The sequence below is a fragment of the Miniopterus natalensis genome, chromosome 22, assembly GCF_054644295.1.
Source record: "Miniopterus natalensis isolate mMinNat1 chromosome 22, mMinNat1.hap1, whole genome shotgun sequence".
Classification (NCBI taxonomy): Eukaryota; Metazoa; Chordata; class Mammalia; order Chiroptera; family Miniopteridae; genus Miniopterus; species Miniopterus natalensis.
The window spans coordinates 10,321,842-10,340,222 of NC_142102.1; the positions used below are offsets into that span (position 1 = coordinate 10,321,842).

Below are 18,381 nucleotides of genomic sequence, written 5' to 3' on the forward strand. Positions count from 1 at the left end.
AAGAAATTTGACTCATGGTTATTAAAGACTGTTTATATAGATACCATATGATTCAGTGATCATGCTCCTTGGTATTTACTCAAATGAGCTGAAAACTTATGTCTGCATAAAAACCTGCACGCAGATGTTTATAGGAGCTTTATTCACAAATGCCAACAATTGGAAGCAGCCAGGATTTCCTTCAGCAGGCGAATGGATACGTAAACGGTGGTACGTCCATGTAATGGAATATTACTCAGCAATGAAAATGGTTTGTTCTTTATCTGGAACTGAGCTGGAGAGACTTTTTCCTTAAGATAGTCTCCCTTAGGTAAGGGCAGGGGTGGTTTCTGTTACAAGAACCCTTAAATAGGGTGTGCAGATCGTTTTCCCGGCCCTGCCAGAATGCTGAAGAATCCTGCGGAATTTCATTTGCCTTCATTTCTCCCATGAGATAAGCATACGCCATCAGATTTGCACTTTCATTGAATTTAGATTTTTCTTGTTCCCCCCATGTTAACAAGATGCAATGTGAGATTTTCTTTCTACGGGTGAGAAAAATACATCTTGATGATTAACCAAAAAGATATGTCAGTAATGACACATTCTAACTAGTAATAGCTACTTGCTGTCATTTGAGTTGGTATCTGGATTGTGAAATCAACGCCTTTTCATCACGTTTACAGTAAAAGAGAACTTCGAGAAGCACCGCACGCGAGAACTCTCATCCTCGTAGTAATAACTTGCTGATGCTATTTTCCGACCTCTTCCCGTCCTTGAGTTTCTAGTTTAGATAGTGGTTGTGGTCCAGGCTCAATCAGAAACTTGGGCGGCATTTAAGGGCTCTGTTTTTTTTCCATCTGCTAGCAGCCAGCTGGGGAGGATGTCTGGGTTAAAACCATAATAATTGAAACTTCCATTAGGCTCCTTGGCTTGGGGCCGTTTCCTGTAAAGACCTTGTTCTGCCCTTAGTGGTTTGAAGACGCTCAATGCTTGTTTTCTTCAATAAGTGAAAGCCCGGAGGCATAGGCTCCTTGTTTTAAAGAGAGAGTATGCTTGCAGTGCTGAGGGGTGCAGATTAGAGGACCCTCGTACACTGTTGGTGGGGATATAAATTGGTATAGTTATTATGGAAAACAGTAGGGAGCTTCCTGAAAACATTAACAAGTAGATGTACCCCAGAACCCAGCTATCCCTTTCCTGGGTCTGTATCTCAAAATGATCCCTGAACTCCCTTGTCCGTTGCAGCATTCTTTATAGCAGCCAGGATCCAGAAACAACCTAAGTGCCCACTGAGGGATGAATGAATAAAGAAAAATTCGGTACATATACGGGGTGGGGAAGTAGGTTTACAGTTATTCGTATGGAAAATAATACAGTAATTAATAAACAGTAATATAAGAATAAATTCTGCATTTTGCTTACTCACAATGGCAAACCTACTTTTGCCCACCCCTGTGTATACAATGGAATATTATTTACCCATCAAAAAGGAAATGCATCCATTTGCAACAGCATGGATGAGCCCGGAGGACATTATGCTGAGTGAAATAAGCCAGAAATAGACAGCACTCTTCCTATGAACCACTTTTTGTGTGTGGGTGTCAACCTAATAATTTCATTAATTGCTTTAGCTTTTCTATAACTTCTTTAATAGGAAAAAAAAATCTTAAAAAAATTCAGTTCTTTAAGCTTTTCCTGATATTTGTAGACGTTCTCAATCAAATGTTTTGATCTCGATCACTTAGGGGGAAAGCACAGTTTTCGAGTCATGCTCCCACTTTCACGGGCCCTGGCACCACAGCGAAATTTCACGTTCTGTCTCCTTATGTTCTGTCTTCTAGGAGCCTCTGACGTTTTCAGGGGAGGCGTTTTCTTTTGCGGAGCGACTCCTGGGGTCTTCATGCAGCCATGGATCTGGATAAACCATCTGTCTGGGGCTCATTCAAACAGCGGACCAGGCCTCTGCTACTCAACCTGAGGAAAATTAAGAAGAGCCCCCACAAACCGCTGGACTTAGGGGAGGGGCCCCACCTGGATCGCCGCCTCAGCCTCTCTGTCCCCGACCTCCTGGAGGCCAAGGCCCTGGCCCCGGAGCATGGCCCTTACTCCGGGGCCCAGTCCTCCTACACCTCCGTGCCCAGCAGCCTGTCCACGGCGGGGATCGTCCCCAAGGGCTGCAGTAGCTCCTTGAAGCAGCCTGAAGAAGAACTGGACTGGAGCCAGGAAGAAGCGGCCCAGCCCCATGGGGGGGACACAGACTCCGAGGAGACCTTCGCCTCCCCGGCCGAGGACAGGAGGGCCTCCAGCGGCGGCCTCTGTGATCTGCTGCAGAAGGCCCCCCTGGGAGAGGATGCCCTGGACGAGCCAGAGGTGAGGCTGGGGCCCGCGCCGTCCCCTCGCTTTTCTCTTACTTTGAATTGCACCGAGTGCCCTTGGAAAATTGGATTCGGGGTTATTTTCGTGGTTAGCTTGGATGGAGGCAGTGTCCTTTACAAGAAGTGAAGGGAAGGGAGTATTGATCGCACCAAGTGTTCCCATCGGTGCTAGGGTTGACCTCTGCGTATTTTAAAACTATTACAGAAACCCTTTCTCGGACACTTTAAGGCATTAAAAGCCCTATTGGATGAGTTTCCCTTTTCCCGTCTCCTGGCAAAGAAAGTAGGAGCAGAACTTTTCCTCTAAATTTGCTTAAGTGTGTGTCTGTCTCTCTGTCCCCCCCCCCGCCCCCCCCTGTCTTGATGAGATTGCCCAGCCCTACCGTAGACAAAACATGCATGTCACTGGTCCTAAGAAATGTAGGAGCCTTGGCCTGTGTGGCTCAGTGCTTAGAGCATCGCCCTGGACGCTGAAGGGTCGCGGGTTCGATTCCCTGTCAAGGGCACGTGCCTCAGTTGCGGGTTTGTTCCTGGTCCCCTGTTGAGGTGTGTGCGGGAGGCAACCCATCGATGTGTCTCTCTCACATCGGTGCTTCTCTCTCTCTCTCCCTCTCTCCCTTTCTGAAAAGCAATAGAAAAAATATCCTCACACGAGGGTTAACCAAAAAAAGAGATGTATGAATGTACGTTTCCTTTTGACTTACAGAGTGTGAACTCTCTTCTATTTCTTTTTTTTTTTTTAATATGTTTTTATTGATTTCAGAGAGAGAAAGGGAGAGGGAGAGAGAGAGAGAAACATCAGTGATGAGAGTCATTGATCGGCTGCCTCCTGCTCGCCCCCTGCTGGGGATCGAGCAGGAAACTTCCTCTGGTGCCCTGGCCAGGAATCGAACCCGGATCTCCTGGTTCATAGGTTAACTCTCAACCACTGAGCCACACCGGCCGGGCCGAACTCTCTTCTATTTCACACATGTGTATGTGTGTGTACGTGTGTGTGAACACTTACCCGAGGGCAGCTTCACCCGCATTCTCTAAAAGAAAAAAACTAAAGGAAATGCATTCTTACCAGCACGGTGATTTTACAAAGCTTCAATATTCCAGGAAGGTAAAGCAGCCAAATATAGCTCTGAGACAAACCTTGAATTTCTCGGAAGAGTCTAATTTAAATTTAATCGCCATATTATTAAGTCATGATTTGATGATCTATTGATAAAGTTTTAAACATCCCCCTGTTAATGGCACTGAAGGAGGCCGCAGTGTTGAGGAAAGCGGGTCATTTATCTGTATTCCAGGTTAGCGTGAGAACTGCATAGAAAAGCGGTTATTCTGCTGGGATTTTTGGTCACACTTTTGGAACCGACGCCTGTTAATTATGTCACACGCTTCACGTTAGGTGGGGAATGGCATCGCGGCTGCTCAGAGGATGCCGGGTCCGAATCTTTGGGAAATGTCACTGCCCCTCAGCTGACTTTCCTTCACCGTCTTTTTCATTTATGAAAAATCCTTTCTGTAGCAATTTTATGGTTTTTATTGGATTTATAGGTCTGAGATACATGTTTCCACTCATGAAAATATAAACGTAACCTTCACTTCTTGCTGCTTATTAGCTGATGGGAAAAAGTGGACGGGCCTCTTGCTGGGGCATCCTAAGGATCTCAGATGGAAGTCAGGGCTGGAGATCTGAAACATGCTGATCCTCAAAGAAGACTTTTATTTTTCTGTGTCCACTTAGCAGCTGGGTGGGCTTCTTGTCGTGGTCAGTAACTAGTTACCCCGAGTGAGAAGATCGCCACCTCCCGTCACCCGCGTCGTCTCCCTTGGGGCCTGTCCGTCCCTGATGTCGCATTTGCCGGCTGGAGTTTGAAACACGTAGCTTTGGTGCTCGCTTACGAGGATGAGTTGAGGGGCTTCGGAAAGAGCCCTGTTGGGCTATTTCTAGAAGCCCACAGAGCTTCAGTTTAGTGACCACAGAGAAGCGAAACGACAAACCACAGAGAAGGGGCGGCCTGCCCCTTGCAAAACCAAACAAGCCCATCCGTTGCTCCCCGCGCCAATCATGTGTCTTTTACTATTTTTGTTTTATCTCAAAACTCTTGACTCAACATCCTGGCGTTAGAGGACCTGGCCTCTTGCCCCCCCTCCTCCCCCCTTCCCGCCTGTTGAGCACCTACTGTGTGCTGATCGTGTCCCAGGCACCAGGAGCACGGCCACCGAGAAAGACAAAAGTCCCCTTCTTCGTGAAGACCCTGATTTGAGCAGCGGCCGGCTACAGATGTGCCTGGGTGTCGCACGAAGGGCGAGACTTTCCCATCCTGTCGCTCGGCTGGGCTCTAACGACCCCCTGGCTGGGGACTGCGTGGGGTCCAGAGGCGGCCTGTGGGCTCCGTGCTGCGTTGCTCACAGGCAGGCGAGATGGGGACAGCCGGGCGCTTGCTGTCCCTGCTGTGGACACGCGGCCGTGTGCTCAGGCTGATGACCTGTGTGAAGGGTGATGGCTCTGCCAGGCCTTCATCAGCCACTTCTCTGTCTCGGTCATGACAATAGTGCTGATGGGAAAGGACGGATGGTCAGGATTAAGGGAGGGACTTGGGTTGCCCACCCCGTCATGAGTTTCTTTTTCCCTTGTCTTCCTAAACAGGCCCTAATCATAAAAGCAGTGATAATATTAATAATAATAGAATAGCTACACCAGTCTAACGCACTTACTGAGAGCTAATGTGTAAGGAACTCTGCTAAGTGCCACGTAAATACTATCACCTTTGACGACATCTATTTGCTTCACTCTCTGTATATATACAAAGAGCGTAATACAGTGTCCGGCCCAGAGAAGGTGCTCAGTAGATATCCTCTGAATGAATGAATTTGTCTCCTAACAACTTACAAGGAAAGTATCTCTTTTGCCCCTTTCAGAGATGTTCCCACGTTGTGACCTTTAAGGAAACTTTTCAAGGGCACAAAACTAGGAAGTAGTGGGATTCGAATCCAGGTCTTTCGGACCCCAGGGCTTTGTCTCCTCCTGTGCAGAGCTGCCTGTCAGTATGTCGGGCGAGGTGTTCATTCTGGGCACAGCTGGGGCCCAGGAGAAAGCGTGGATGCTCAGGGACTCAGGCGAGGGCTCACTCTTGCTTTCCTTGGGCAGCCATCCAACCTCTTAGCCCTGACTTCTTTATTTGTAAATGGATGACACTAACGACAGCCCATGGGCCCCTTACAAGAAGTTAATAGAAGCTTGTATTTGTAAATTATCAAGTTATAAACCAATGTCAAGGGGGTCATTATTTTTTTTAAAGCATCTCCTGCTAACAAGCATGAAAAAAATGTATAAAGCGTTTGTGGATAAATATTACCAAGCGCTGGGACAGGTTTATTATACCAGGTGTTGGCAAACTTTTCCTTACAGGGCCAGATAACAATGATCCCCAGCTCTCTTGGCCATAAAAACTGTTACAGCTACTGAACCTGCTGTTGTAGTGTGAAATGAGTCATGGGCAATATATAAACGGATAGGCGGGGCTGTGTTTTACCTACAAAAACAAGTGCTGGGCTGTCCTTTGCTCACCGCTGTTTTATGGCATCACGTGATTGAGCAGGGTGTATGTGCACACACACGCACGCACATGCATTTACACACGCATGACTTAGATTTTGTATATTAGATAATCTAGGGGCATCCCTTTTATTATTTTTTTATTTTTTAAAAAATATATCTTTATTGATTTCAGAGAGAGGAAAGGAGAGGGAGAGAGAGAGATAGAAACATCAATGATGAGAGAGTCATTGATCGAGCCCACAACCCGGGCCTGTGCCCTGACCGGGAATCGAACCCCGATCGCCTGGATCCTAGGTCGATGCTCAGCCGCTGAGCCACGCCGGGCCGGGCTCGGGGCATCACTTTTAGAGAACAGTCTTGGGGTAGGGGAAAATCAAACACATATACCTTGATTGTATGATCAGTCCCCCCCAAAAAGTGGCATAAAAACTATGAGCAGACTGAGCCATCTGGTAGACCTGAATTTTTCCCGACACGCGTTCCAATTTTGACTCTACTAGCTGCGTGGGTCGTTTCGGTTGGACCCCCGAGCCCAGGCATTGTGGGATGGTCTGTCCAGGCAGCTGAGTCCCTTGGCTCATTCTGTGATTTCCTTGGCCCTGGAGATATTTGTGTTTGTGACGCAAAGTATTCATAGTCTCAGCAAGCCAGATGTGGGTTAAGGAATTAAGTAAATACGTATTATATCTGTCAGCTGCTATACTTCAATGGAGTATCTTTCAAAGACTACGTAAGTGGTCTTCTCAGCCAACTTTTTACTGTCACTCGGCTTTCCCAGCCGTGGGTTTATGTTTCCTTCCACCGAAGTGTAAACGGCCAGCGATGGGTTCGAGTGTGTGTCCTCTGACTTCCCGCGTGTGCTTCGCCCTGAGACCCTTCAGCCGCGTGGGTGGCGGTGTGTGTGGGAGATCGCAGTCAGTGTACACGAAAGGAAGACGTCGTTTATACACATCAGCGTCTCGCTCTTGAGGTCCTTGGCGACTGGAGGAGAATTTCTGTCTTAAATCATCATCCCTCCTGACATCTCTCCGTTTCCTGCCGCATCTTCATAGATTTGCACTCCCGCAGCTAGTGTGCTCCCCAAAAGAGAAGGCAGGCATGCTCTGCCCTCCCCTAAGTGTCCATTCAGCAAGGAAGAACGGAAATGCCCGTGCACACTCACTGTCGGTAAACACGCACAACCCGCGGACCTGAAAGGCAGTGAGTGGCACGAGTTGTGTGAGATGACTGACCAAGGCGCTCCTGCTGTGTATCCGAATCCGATTAGACAGCTTGCCGTAGCAAAACTCCTTGGCATTGTTGATCTTCCATATTATCTCTCTTCGCCTAAGGATGTCCTTGGGAACAATTTGTTTGAAATTATTAAAACTAATGCCCCGTGGATCAATAAGCCATGGGGCACCCATATGATGGAATACTACTCGGTAAGGAAAAGGAGAGGGCGCTTATACAGAAGACGCCTTGGATGGACTTCAGCGGTGTGCTGAGTGAAAGTTTCCAGGGTCTGAATCTATTTGTATGATATTCTGGACAAAATGAAAGTGTTCTGCTGATAACAGATCACTGGTCGCCATGGGTGGGGTGGAGGGCTGACCACAGTGGGATAGGATAGCATAAAAATGTTTTTTATGGGGGGGGATTGACAGAACTGTTCTGTGTCACGATGGTGGTGGTGGCTACACAAATAAATACATGTGTTAAAAGTCACATCACTATGCACATGTGAAAAAAAAGGCCAATTTTGCTGTGTGTGTTGCTTTTTAAGTAAAAATTTAAAAAACCCGGACTGCTTGATTATGGTTGTTGAGAACATAAAAAAAAAACCCCACATTCTTATGATAGTGGGATACCAGGGACTCCTCATGAGAAAAATATTAACTGCCCCCCTTAATGAAAACTCATTGATTACTAGGTTTACAGGGCAGATGGAAATAATGCAACTTTTGCTCGGTGGATGGCCCCTGAGGCTCTGTGCAGAGTGGAAGGGACACTCGTTGTGGGTCCCCCGGCAGCTGTGACCCGGTCCTCACGGGCCTGTGTGGCATTTTTGTTCCGTACGGTGACCGCTCCCCTTCCTCGGTGTGTGTATGGCGTGTGACAGTTACGGCGGCTGTGGGAACCATACCTTTAAGTCCTGCGACTTTCCTGGGAGTAAAAGCAGCCATCGCGTTGAATTAATGTCCTTCCTCACGTTTAATTTCCCTGTTGTTGTAAGTGGAAGACTTACTGCCCATGCGAGCAAAAGCTCTGCGTTCATTTCTGATGGCAGAGGAGCGATGGCGCTTGTTGGACTAATTTGGCCGCTTAATGAACGTTGTCGTCGAGCACAGTGGGGGGGTGCAGGTGGTGGGCCAGCCTGAGGGGTGACGCTCCTTGGCAGGAGAAGACCCCCAGCCACCACCCTAATAGCCATGCAAGGAATCAGCCCTGGCTAATGAGAGACACAAACTGGGACATAACCGGAATGCGGGGAGACAGACCACCTGCTCATTTCCCCTGTGCGGGGAGCCCAGGGAGCCCCCCAAACCCCCAGAGCGCCTCTGGGCCCTGCGCCTCTGCAGGTAAACCTGGAACAGTGGGGCCGTCCGCTGGATCCCTTGCTAACCGCTGGATCCTGCGCGTTTTAGGGCCTGTGGGATCGCTCCCCCAGCATCTGAGGAATATTTAACTTGGGAAACAGACACCTCGCCTTCTGGGCTCCTTTGTTCAGAATATGTGCCGCCTGCTTTTTGGGTGGTGACCGTACTGATGCTGGCAGACCCCTGAGGGTCTGGTTTGAGGAGGGTCTTTCCGATCCCATCTTGAGATGTTTTCGGCCCACCTGACAAGCTTGGTTCCCCGGTTCCCGAGCTGTCACCTCCCGCCGATGGCTGGGGGCCAGGCAGGCCCACCCTGGGCTGCTGCTCCTGCTACGCATTTGATGAGCTCAGTGTGAGCCATCGGCCCACCAAGAACGCCGAACGGGCCTTATCAGGGCTCTGATCGGTGACTGGGACGGCAGGGGCCACAGCCAGATGGGCCCTGTGACTCAGCCTCGAATTGCCCGGACTTGCCACACAGGCCGGGAGGCGCCCACACACTGAAACAGCGCGCAAAGGACAGATTCCCCTGGGGAAAGCCCCAGCACAGGATTTCCTTGCCGCTTTTGCTTTCTTTTTCTATTTCTTAAAGCAGGGTAATTTTTTCTTTGTATTTACAGAAGCTCTGTGGAGGTGGCGATCTCAGCGCTTCCATGACATCCCAGCATTTTGAAGAGCAATCTGTGAGTGACGTTCCTTTAAAACAAACACACACACGAAAAGTCAACAGTGTCAGTAGTTCCTGTTGCATGCGCCCCCGTCTGTATTTCTCTGCCTCATTTCTCTCCAAAGAAGGCTCGACGGGATTCACTTCCGAAGACGGGCCTTGCAAATTATAGCTGGAAGAGATTAATTCGGTGCCTATTGATTTGTGAGCCTGGGATAGATTCTTCTAAAAATACAGACGCTATGAGATCGAGTGACATAGAGCAGGAGATAAAGCCGTTCTGAAGTGCTTTGAAACAGAGAACGTCAGGGGTTCACCCAGCCCTGGGATCGATAAACGTGAATGTCAGATAGGTGAACAGCAAATTATTTCATCCGGCCTTTCTCTTCGGAACGACAAACATCTGAACTAGTGCAAACCTCAAGTGCAAGGCTTTAGTGGGATTCATTGAATAAATTACTCAAAACCAGGCTTGAATTGGACCTTATGGCCTGTAGGAGTGGATGCATTCCCAGAGGGGGGCCTGAGGGTGTTGGGGGGGGGACGGTGAGGGTAAGTATAAGGGACACACATTGGGGCCGGGTGCTGGACAGAGTGTGTCCCACGTGGGCGCAGACGAGGGAGGGCCGTGTGCCGGATGGCCATGCGGCTCAGCAGGCTGTCAGCTGAGGGGTTACATGCTGAAAGGTTTTTTATGCACTTGGAGGAGGTGGACTAGGGCCATTGGGGGTGGGTGGGAAGCAGGGAGAAGAGGGAGACATTTTGCATGTGCGTTTGGAAGCTGGCTCCCCAGCTGCGCTGCTGTGTGTCCTTTCCTCTCTTGGGCTCCACCGGGAGTGACCGAGTCGAGAATGCTGCCCTCAGTGAATGACCCGAGGGCCATCCAGAAATAGAGAGAGCCTGGCACCCGAGCAGTGTAACCAAGTCATCAAAGTGAGTGGGAGGGGGTTTCGCGCTTGCGGATTGGCTGTTGGAGTGACCATCTTCCTCCCCTTAAAATTATTATATATTTGTAAATATATTTTTATTGATTTTAGAGAGAGGGAGAGAGAGAGAAACATCAGTGATGAGAGTCATTGATCGGCTGCCTCCTGCACGCCCCCTGCTGGGGATCGAGGAGCCTGCACCCTGGGCCTGTGCCCTGATCGGGAATCGAACCGCGATCTCCTGGATTCCAGGTCGATGTCCAACCACTGAGCCACGCCAGCCGGGCTCCTCCTTAAATTTAGATGTGTTTCTGAAATTCTCTCCCGTGGGGGCCCAAGACAACTGACTTGACTTCTCTGTCTGTGCAGACCCTCGGGGAGGCCAGCGATGGCCTGAGCAACCTGCCCAGCCCCTTCGCCTACCTCCTGACCATCCACCTGAAGGAGGGCCGGAATCTGGTCATCCGGGACCGCTGCGGTAAGGCCTGGCTCTGCCCCCTTTTGCTCTCTACCTTTGTAGCAAAGTGGTTACCAACCTTGCCCATCTCAGCGTGCTTTGCAGCAGACGGGACCTCAAATCTGAGTCTCTCCAGGGATCAAGGCATTTGCAGAAAATTAGTTAAACGTATGGAACCTTATTACCCTTTACAGTTAGTAAATTAATAATAATAATGATAGTCACCACCACATAAAGTTGTTTTAAATGAACTAAGACCCCTGTAATAACTTCATTACCAGCATCTACAGCAGCTGCTCAAGAAAGTGTCCCCTTGATCTTACTTTAATTATCCACGAGAAAGATGTGAACAATTGTTATTGTGAAGTCATCCAACATACACAGAGACGGAAAAGTCCCCGAATGCCCCCCCCCTTCCTGCCCCGAAATCCCACTGGACTCCCTCCCCCAGGAGAGCATCTGTTACCTGTATGTGAGTGATTTGTTCCCCTTTCCCACGTGATTCTGTGAGTTCACACCCATGCTTTTTAATCGAAAATCATCCTCCGATGTCCATATTCTGCAGTGGTTTTGTTTTCACTCCCTAATATGAATTCGGGATCGAGGGTGCTTTACTGTGTACATACGCCTTTTCTCCTACACACTGACCATAGTCCACAGCGTGATGCGTCCTTCAGCTGCTCCCCTATCGCCTTCAGCTGCTGGGTTCCTACTTTCTCAGCAGGATAAATGCCACTCTGGCCATCGCTTGGCACCAAGGGGAGGGGCCAGCGCTGGCCCATCCATCTGCTCTGCGGCCCCCTTCTGCTCCCCACGTCTGCTGCCTCCAAGCTCGGAGCAGCCCTGGCTCACCTGCCAAACACCCTTCCTCCGTCCCGCCCCACCCCTGCCCCTGAGAACGTTTCTGCTGATCTCTGCTGCTCCTGGTTTGGGCTATAGATTCTTCCATCCCTCTGATCTCACTGACTTGCATTGTTTAGGGCTGTGTGAAATATGCCCACTTTTTTGAAAAAAAAAAAAAAAAAACAGAAGGGACTGTGCCTTAGAGCTGGGAGTGCTCGTGCCAGCAGCCCTGTTTTCCACTTTGTGATGTGGGAAAAATCCTAGGGCATTAATTCCTGGAAAACAGGAGCCCTGGCATTGGAACCCCTTGTTTTCTGCTATTATAAGGCAGTTAGCAGCGGCCGCTGTGGACCCGTGAAGACTGTGCTGCTTGTGCCCTCTGGTGGCCATGTTGCGCTACTGCAAAAAGGACAGAAAAGCTCTTGGAAGGCGTTGGTGTGAGGTCCCTGGGGCCAGAAACATGCCCTGGCTGCAGGCCGGAAGGTTGGTGGTTGATGGGAGTCGTAGGCGATGACATTTCGGGGCCCGTTCTTCTAGCAAGCTCTTCTCCCTCTCCATTCCCAGCACAGGTAGATGGTGGGCCTTGGTTTTGGAACACATTGCAGGAAGAATACATTTCCTGGAAAAAGTCATTTTCCTATTTGGAAAGAATGGTTTAGACAAAAGATTTAAAGACCTCCTGCTAGGGGAAAACATCTGCCATCGAATAGGTGTTTAGTAAATTACCGAACGGCTAAAGGAATGCTGAAATGTCAGCTACCTCTGATTTCAGACCCCTTCCTTTTGCTATTTAATAGATTGATTTTTATGATTGTAAACTTTTTTTATGATTTTACATTTCTTCTTTAAAAAGAAAAGATATTCTTTTTGTTTTTGAATATGTTTTATTGATTTCAGAGAGAGGGAGAGAGGGAGAGAGACATCAATGATGAGAGAGTCATTGATCGGCTGCCTCCTGCACCCCCTCTGCTTGGGATCGAGCCCACAACCCAGGCGTGTGCCCTGACCGGGAATCGAACCAGTGACCTCCTGGATCCTAGGCCGACGCTCAACCACTGAGCTATGCCTGCCAGGCAAAAAGATATTCTTATATTAGATCTAGAGAGAAACATAGTTTCTTCCTGGCAGCTGTTGATGAAAGAATTTCTAAATCTATAGAAATGTTTTATAAGAATTTATTTGAGCCAAAATTTTGAGGACATGTCAGGAAGCAAAATCTCAGTGGATTGAAAAAATGCTCTGGGGAGTGGCAGTTTTGCAGTTTCTCTTACCTATGTAGAATCGAAGGAGACCTAAGGAATGTGCACAAAATGCACTGGGGGGTAACATAGGAATAGACAATAGTTTTGTTTATGCATTTTTCGTTGCAAAGATCTTTTCAAGTCTTATGATCCTATTCTAGAGTCTTCCTTTGTTTTTGTACCTAGAAAGGCCTTTTGTGTCTTGAGAGCGATGCACATTAACTTATATTTATTCTCTTTTTTGTCTGGTTTGACATTTTTCTTTTATCTCCTTGATCTGCTCAAGTTTATTTTGATTTCTGGCCGAGAGTAGGAACTTAGTTTTACTTTTTGCCAAATGGCTGTTTAATTAACTAGCACTGAACTTTCCTTTCCCTCATGATTTGATTGCCGCTTTTTAATTGCGTATGAAAATGATGCATATCAGGGTCTGCTTGGATTTCTCTCTGATTCCCACAGATGTGTTGTTCTGGTCAGGTGCCAGCAGCGCACAGAAGTTTTATTGTCCCAAAAGGTCACCATTAGCACTTTTTATTTTGCAAAGACCTGGCCTTGGCTTCGCTTTGGAGTGTCTGCTCCGAACGCCAGGTGGCGTGAGACCATCAGATGCTGCGAGGGAGCGACAGAAACGCCTCTGGCCCGCGCATCAGAAAGACTGTCATTCAAGGGCAGACTCAGAGCTTTCCAAGATGCACACGCGCCTCCTGAAACGCAGGCCGTGGGCGGTTTCCTGCGCTGTTCTGGTGGCCTGCGCAGGCCCCACGGCAAGCAGGGGAGCTGCAGTTTGAAACCTGCCTCTTTATTCCCTTCCCAGGCTATGGAGAAATCCTTTTCTGAAGTTGGGGGTGAAAATGAGCTCCTAGAAGCAGCAGCCACCATCTGCAGAACATGGGGCCGGGGAGAGCCGGGGTGGGCACAACCCCTTCATTTCATGTGGCTCGGAATTCTGCTAGACTTGAACCTATTGTTTTCTTCAGCGAAATGCATTTTGCTCTACAAAGAAAACCATAGTTTCTCCTGGCCAGTGTGGCTCAGTGGTTGACCTAAGAACCTGAAGGTCACGGTTTGATTCCTGGTCAGGGCAGGTGCCCAGGTTGGTGGCTCGATCTCCAGCAGGGGGCGTGCAGGAGGCGGCTGATCAATGACTCTCATCATTGATGTTTCTCTCTCTCTCTCCCTCTCCTGTCCTCTCTCTAAAATCAATTTTAAAAATATATATATTTTCTAATATAACAACTCAGCAATGTTAGAAAAAGTAAAAAGAAACCATAGCTTCTTCTCTCCCATGTGACAGAGGAAAAATTTCCTCTGGGTCCCCAGAGTGCCCACTGTGGGGTCTGAAGGGGTCACTGACGAAGGCAGCGCCCGGCCGCTGGGGCCTGGAACTCGCCGCTTTGGCCGCCAGGGGGCAGCAGCAGCCGTTGCAGAGCCTCCCCCAGCTCTTTTTCTGGGAATCAGGCCTGGTCCCTGATTTTAGCCTCAGAGCAAGTCTGAACTGGTGGGTCCCAGATTAAAACAGCTCGGGTTTCGTTCGTTTTCTGGCAGAAAGAAACAATTCAAAATAGGTGTGTATATATTGAGAACATTCTAAATGTATAAGACAGAAGAAAAGAAGCCAAATGTGTGCCTTTCATCTGTTTCCCAGCGCTGTTTGTGCAGGACGGGCCCCTCTCTAGGCAGGTCCGTTTCCCTAAAGATTTGGTAAATAACTGTTGACTGGAATCTGAACCCTCAAGCTCTCCCGACAAGGGTTATCAGATGCTCCAAAGCGCGAACTTAGTGTAAAAATATGGAGACAATTTCCTTTCATGAGCAAACAGCTACTCTGAGAAATGCGTTTAATTAGAAAACTTTTCTAGCCTGAGACGACCTTTCCTTGGGAGAGGCTGTATGGTTCAGGTTGCGAATTTGGCAAAAGAGCTCTGCTGATTGCAAAGTAGTTTTGCTTATAAATACTGCTTTCACATTCAGTGTGGTGGATTTTTAGTTCAAGTTAGGAATGCTATTTTTTTTTTTTAAAAAAAACTATATTATGCACTAAGTTTTCATATATGGATAAATATACACATAAATGACCGTTAAACTGATACGTAGAAATATATTTATGGGCATGTAATAGGTCAGTGTTATTAAAGGAAGAAAGCAGGTAAAAATACAATATGATGGGCTGATTTCTCTTTGTGGTGTGTGTGTGTGTGCCTAGAGTGTAAGTCCATATCAATATATTAAATTTGTAGATGGTGGTAATTTCTTCCTTTTGTTTTCTTTATCTTTTTTAGTGCATCTTGACTTTCCGCTTTTTCTAACATTGCTGCGAACTGTTACCTTAGCAAAAGCAAGGCGTTCTTGGCAATTAGCATTTTCTTGCAGATTTACTTTATTTGCATCTCAGAGCGGTCCTTGAGCCAGCCCAGGTGAGGCTGTCAGTTCTGTGTCCCACTTACCCTGTTGCTAGTGGCTGTTTTCCCCCGCAGCAGCCGTTCAAGATGCTAAACAAGATGCCAAGAGGAAGACAAAGCCGTCAAATAATCTGGTTCTTGATGCCTCTCCTGATGAGGGACCTGCGTTGTCATGTGTCCTCGCTGGGCCGCCTGTTGTTTTCATCAGGTTTAACCTCTGAAGCCCTCAGTGGATGACTGTGGGATTGTAGGCAGTGGCTGTGAGTAGTTAGCGATTGCAGTTTTTACACGACCCTTTCCTCCCAGGACAGCTCAGGTGGTTTCATGAAAACTTCCCCCCTTGTAAGAAGTGTGTAAATAAGATTAGGCATTTTCTGTTACATTTATGATGTAAGTCCCCCACTTCTGGAGATGGCAGTAAAAGGGACACTAGAGAGGCAGGTTTTCATTCAGCACATGTCCTCTCGGGCAGCCAGAATAAAGTGGGTGAATATTAATTCCTGCCACATATATTGGTATACACGCTCCCCTTTCAACTGAACGGAAGAGTCATGCTAAGAACAGTGGCACTTACTGTCCGTGGGACTTGCTCAGTGAATGGCTGGGACCTGCTGTCATTGACTCACGTTGGTTCCCTCCGCTCGCAGCTGACCCTTTGAGGCTGGTGTTTTCCATCTTATGGGTGGGGGTGGTCAGCACAAGGATGCCGAGTGCCCGGGGTGACACGGTCACTGCGAGGACGGCCTGGGGCTTAAATCCGAGCCCGTCTTGGCTCTAAGTTCATTCATTCACTTGCCACCTATTTATAAGGCGTCCACCACGCACATTCGGTATTCTGGACACAAACGCTTTACCTTCCAGAGCTCTGAACTGGAGGTGATTAATATTAGGATCGTAGATGCTCCGAGTCAGATATTTTCTATGTTAAAATAATTTTTGTGGGATGCAGAGTAGAAACGATTGCAGCTTTTGTTAATGTTTTCGCCTGTCTTTATGCGGTTCTTGGCAGAGTTTAATATCTCTGCCCCATAACATGAAGTCCTAAGTGAGAAGATGATAAATGGCTTTTCCCAGTGGGTTTGGGGACATTACCCTCTCAGTCCCCAGAGCACCTCGAGAGGAACGTGCCACGGGCCCTGGATTTTCGCTTCTCGGGCCTGGGGCAGCTTCCTTCCAGGTCCTCGGTGCCCTGGCGCTGGGCTGTCCCGGCCACCAGGTTTCCTGCATTGCCTGTTTCTTCTGCCTTCTAAATGATCAGCTGCTGCCAGATTTATATTTCTCCAGCTTGGCTCTGATCACCTTACTCTCCTGCTCATGAGCAAACCTGAATTTCCTTCCCTCCTTCTGCTAAAATAATTCCAGATGGACCGAAGGCTTAAGTGTAAAGAAATGAAAACCTGCAGAATCAGTGGCTGAAAACATAGCTGAACCAATTTAAAATCTTACGGCCAGAAAATTCCTCCTAAGCAGAACGAAGACTATAAAGCCGCAAATGTGACTAAAATTGGGTAAATTGGGCCAAATAAAAATGAAAATTACTTACTGAGAGAAATGACATAAGTTTCAACAAATTACAACTGATTTCCATAATTAAGGGCCCATTCAAACCTGTAAGCAAATGATGAACCAGGAGCCCACAGAGAAGGGGCAAAGAATACGGGCAAGAATTTCCTTGATGAAATAGGAACTGAGGCCACTAAAATATGATTTACTCAAAAGTAAGAAACAGAGAAAAGTGGAGATACCATTTTTCATGCCATCGGTTTTTTTAAAAAAAAAAGATTATAACATCTAATGTGGATGAACATGTAGAAAACAAATAAAAATATACTCTTGCTGGGAGTATACATTTGACAGATTTTGGAAGAAAGACTTAACGTCTCTTAGAACCAGAAAAGGCATTTATTAATTTGCCCAGCAGTCCCAATAATGTTAAAAATTTCTTTTAAGGGTAATCACTGAGGAGCCCCCCAAGATAGTCGTTCGAGGATGCTTATTGTAGGATTGTTTGTATAGCAAAAAAACAGAAGTCTTTGTTTTTTTTCTTAGCTTAATCCCTTCACCCTTCTGAAAACTGTATAATTTTATTAACCAGTGTCGCTCCAGTAAATTCAGTTAAAAAATGGGAGTGATGTGAATGCCTCCTTTTGGGTGATCAGTGACATAAATTAAGACACACTAACACAATGGTAACTTACGCAGTTGTTTCATAAAAACCAAAAACCGGTGAACCCGTATTGCTGATGTGAGCAGAACTCCAAGGTCCTTTGATTGTGAGTGAAAACATGAAGTCCAGAGCATATAATATGATTGCATTAGAATTAAAAACAATTAGTGTGTTTACACCCAAGAAACTGGTCCATTACAGGAATGGGAGCAAGGGAAGCTTAAGGCTTTGCTTTTTATTTAATTTCTTTCAGAGTCATGTACATGTCTTATTTTCGTTAAAATATTAAAAACGAAGAGATCAGGAAGAAACAAAACGGCCCTGCCCGTATCTCTTCCAGAACCAACACTGAGCTCCCTGTGTGGTTCTTTCAGGGCGCTCCGGCCTCTGCCTCAAATCTGCCTTTGCAACTCCAGTCCTTACTCTATTATCCGTATTAATTTCTGGATACATCGAAATGCTTGCCCGGCTCTAGACGAATCTTGGCATTTTGGTCTCGGTGTTGTGCCCCTTTGGTGCCAGCCCCTCCAGCTCAGACCACCTCAGTCTTTCTCTGCATTTCAGATTCTCCCAGTCTCATCTCCCGTCCCCCCAGCCCCCCTCTCCCAGCTGGTCTGATGTCCCCCGGCCGTGAACTAGCTGAACTTCCAAGTTCGGTTCTGCTTGGACACTAATTTTCCTCTGCACCCCCATAGTGCTGGGCACCGAGCCATACTGTCACCTGGACCAGCTCGTGGCACCTGAGCAGTGCCAGCGGGCCTGCCAGGTGCGGAGTCCAGGGAGACGTGACGGGCCGTGGTGTCACTGAACAGGAGCAGGAGTGAGCACTGTCACACGTGTTGTCAGGGGTGTCAGTTGGTGGGACCTTTTTGGAGGACTGGTGAGTGGCTGTTAGTCTGTCTGAGCCTGCGCAGAACCACAGTGTATCTGGGATGGAGCCGGGAACTGAAGGCCTTGATGGTGTGAATCTGAGGTGGTGCCACCCCCGGGGGCCCACACGGCAGGATCGGTGGCAGCCCCAGGACGCAGGCACCGTCCCCAGCCTCGTAGCATCCTTTCCTACCCAAAGCGCCGCCCGGCCTGCTTCTGCCAAAGAGCCCCGTTGTTCCCGGAGCCCCCAGCCACGGAGGGTCAAGTCCACCCATTCAGGTGTCATCTCGTCATTGGTATAATCTGGGCGCCGGGCTTCTGAGCG

At 48.0% G+C, this 18,381-nt stretch overlaps 1 protein-coding gene across 1 annotated transcript in view; it reads left to right on the plus strand.

Annotated features, from left to right (window-relative positions):
- The first annotated feature begins 1,887 nt into the window (after nt 1-1,887).
- The window catches only part of MCTP2 (multiple C2 and transmembrane domain containing 2), a 95,322-nt gene continuing 78,828 nt past the window's right edge, over nt 1,888-18,381 (plus strand). The window contains exons 1-3 of the mRNA XM_016197728.2: nt 1,888-2,352; nt 9,107-9,169; nt 10,449-10,557. Of these exons, the coding sequence (XP_016053214.1) occupies nt 1,891-2,352; nt 9,107-9,169; nt 10,449-10,557 (634 nt within the window). The 5' untranslated portion in view covers nt 1,888-1,890. The remainder of the gene's footprint in view (nt 2,353-9,106; nt 9,170-10,448; nt 10,558-18,381) is intronic.